This window comes from Carlito syrichta, unplaced genomic scaffold (assembly GCF_000164805.1).
Source record: "Carlito syrichta isolate Samal-C Ts95f unplaced genomic scaffold, Tarsius_syrichta-2.0.1 Scaffold314146, whole genome shotgun sequence".
Taxonomy (NCBI): Eukaryota; Metazoa; Chordata; class Mammalia; order Primates; family Tarsiidae; genus Carlito; species Carlito syrichta.
In genome coordinates, this window is record NW_007258242.1 from 406,647 (window position 1) to 409,680 (window position 3,034).

General features: G+C 40.9%; 1 protein-coding gene across 1 annotated transcript in view; it reads left to right on the plus strand.

Annotated features, from left to right (window-relative positions):
* The window catches only part of RAD9B (RAD9 checkpoint clamp component B), a 47,302-nt gene that overhangs the window by 11,748 nt on the left and 32,520 nt on the right, over positions 1–3,034 (plus strand). Inside the window, exon 5 of the mRNA XM_008071178.2 lies at positions 2,362–2,368. Within this exon, the coding sequence (XP_008069369.1) occupies positions 2,362–2,368 (7 nt within the window). The remainder of the gene's footprint in view (positions 1–2,361; positions 2,369–3,034) is intronic.

Here is a 3,034-nt window from a genome sequence, read left to right on the forward strand (position 1 = left end):
CAAAAAAAAAAAAAAAAAGAAAGAAAAAGAGAAAAACAGGTTGAGAGTGTTTAGTGTGTGTTCACAATGGAAAAGGGGATAAAAACAAGTACCAAGAAATGGAGCCTCACGGATGACAAAAGACATTTCCAGCCGGGAGCAGTGGGTCACGCCTATAATCCCAGTGCTTTGGGAGGCCAAGATGAGAGGATTGCTTGAGCCCGTGGGTTCGAGACCAGCCTGGGCATCTTGGCGAGACCTCATCTCTACAATAAGTCAAAAAATTAGCCAGGCGTGATGTGTTCCCTGCTCCCTTGCCTAGTGTTTCACTAATTTGTTTTCTTATTGTCTGTCTCCCTTGCTAGAATGTAAGCTCTGTGAGGACAGAGATTTTTGTGATTTATTCTCTGCTAGTTCCAGCTCCTTAAATAGTCCTTGAGTGGTAGATTACCCCCCAAAACATCATACATTCTTTGCATCCCCTCCCTCCAACATACTCCCTGGAGTTTGTTTCCCCACTTTGAAGCTCAGCTGACCTTAGACTTGCTTTGATGCTAATGGAATACACTAGAAGTGATATTGCATGAGTTCCAAGCCTAGGCCTCTAGAGGAGTGTCAGCTTCCACTGTTGCCCTAAGAATTTTTCCACCAGCTTGAGAACAAGATGGGATAGCCTCCTGGAGGATAAGAAACCATGTGGGGAGAGACCCCAACCATCCCATTGTCCTGATTGAGGCCTCAGAAGTGAAAGTGAGGCCATCTTAGCTGCTTGCTTTATTGTGGGATATTATGAGGATTAGAGAAAATGTATGTAAAGTGTATGTTCCTGGCACATGAGGCCATACCCATTACTGTTACTTCTCCTTTTATTTTATTTTATTTTATTTTTTATTTTATTTTATTTTTTTTGAGTTGGAGTCTCACCCTGTCGCCCAGACTGGAGTGCAGTGGCCGCTCCCGGCCACTGCAGCCCCAACCCGCTGGGCTCCGGCGATCCTTCCACCTCAGCCTTCCGAGTAGCTGAAACTATAGGCACGCGCTACCATGCCCGGCTAATTTTTTATTTATTGTAGAGATGAGGTCTCGTCAAGTTGCCCAGGCGGGTCTCAAACCCGCAGGCTCAGACAATGTACTCACCTCAGCCTCCCAAAGGCGTGGGATTACAGGCTGAGCCACTGAGCCCAGCTTCTCCTTTTCTTTTAAAAGGAAAATAACTTATAGGTCAGATGTTGAGGTATCACTGCCAAAAGTCCTATACAGCAATATCAGTCCTGGATGAATGGTACTAAAAGAGAATCATAGAGATGTGATCGTAGTGGACAATCACTCTTTTATACACAATTTAAGAAACTATCTGTATTTTGGAGATTTTAAAAAACCCAAATATAACTACCGCACATTCCAGTAATCCTACTACTATTTATCCAAAGGAAAAAAAATCAGTATATCAAAGGGATACCAGGACACACCTGTTTGTTGCAGCCCTATTCACAATAGCAAAGATATGGAATCAGCCTAAGTGTCCATCAGAGGACAAATGGATAAAGGAAATGTGGTGTATGTGTATACACAATGGAATACTATTTGACCATGAAAAAAGGAATGAAATCATGCTGTTTGCAACAACATGGATGAAATTGGAGGTCATTGTGTTAAGTGGAATAAGGAAGGCATGGGAAGACAAATGTAGCATGTTCTCATTTATATGTGAGAGCTTAAAAAGTTGATCTCATGGAAGTAAAGAGTAGAATGATAGATACCAGGAAAGGTGTGTGCGAGGGAGAGGCATTGAAGAAAGGTTGGTTAATGGGCACAAACATACAGTTAGATAGAAGGAAAAAGTTCTAATGTTCAATAGCAGAGGAGAGTGACTGCAGTTAACAACAATGTATTGTATATTTCAGAATAGCTAGAAGAGAGGACAGGGAGTGTTCCCAACACATAGAAATGGTAAATACTTGAAGTGATGGATATCTTAAATACCGACCTGATTGTTGCACATTATACACATGTGACATAATATCACATGTGCCCCATAAATATGTACAAATAGCATGTATCAATTAAAAAATAGAAACTACCAGTATTTCAAAGGACTTTGGGAGCTACTGCCTGATTGGTCAGAGGGCATGACATGCTGCTTGATGTCCACTAGGGAGCGATAAACACATTTCATTAAGGAATAGTGCTTCAAGCTATATGCACTTGCCAGACGGTAAATGTTACTTTAAGTTTATTATTTTAAATTGGCTGTAAAATTTTTAATCTGTTCATTTTGTACTTAAAATTATTAAGAGGTTGCTTTATTCTTTTTAAGGTATTAAAAGAACTCATAATGTATATTTTCAAGAAAGCCAGCCTTTGCAAGTTCTTTTTGACAAGAATGTATGTACTAATACACTAGTGATTCAACCAAGGTAATGAGTTCTCTGTTGCTTATTTTTCTGAATATAATATGGTCACAGAGTGAGGAATTAATGCCCTTGCTTTTCAATCTGTAACTTTAAAAAAAAAAAAAGGTGGCCGGGCTTGACTCAGCCTGTAATCCTAGCACTTTGGGAGGCCAAGATGAGGAGTGGATTGCCTGAGCCCATGAATTCAAGACCAGCCTGGGCAACTTGGCGAGACTTCATCTCTACAATAAATCAAAAACCTTAGCCAGGTGTGGTAGCATGAGCCTGTAGTTCCAGCTACTTGGGAGGTTGAGGTGGAAGGATTGCCTGAGCCCAGTAGGTGACCGTGATCATGCCATGCACTCCAGCCTGGGTGATGGAGTGAGACTCCAACTCAAAAAAAAAAAAAAAAAAAGCTGAACATGACTTGGAGAAATCACCTTACAAAGTCAAGAAGAAACCTTGAAAAATATAATAATAACTGCCTAATGGTGGCAATAAAAATTTAATGGCCAAGAAATTTCTAAAAATATCCCATCAGTGGCTTTCTATAAAACTTTCAAGTTCTATAAAAAAATAGATAAATATGCCGGGCTCGGTGGCTCAGCCTGTAATCCTGCGCCTTTGGGAGGCTGAGGTGAGTGGATTGCCTGAGCCCTGCC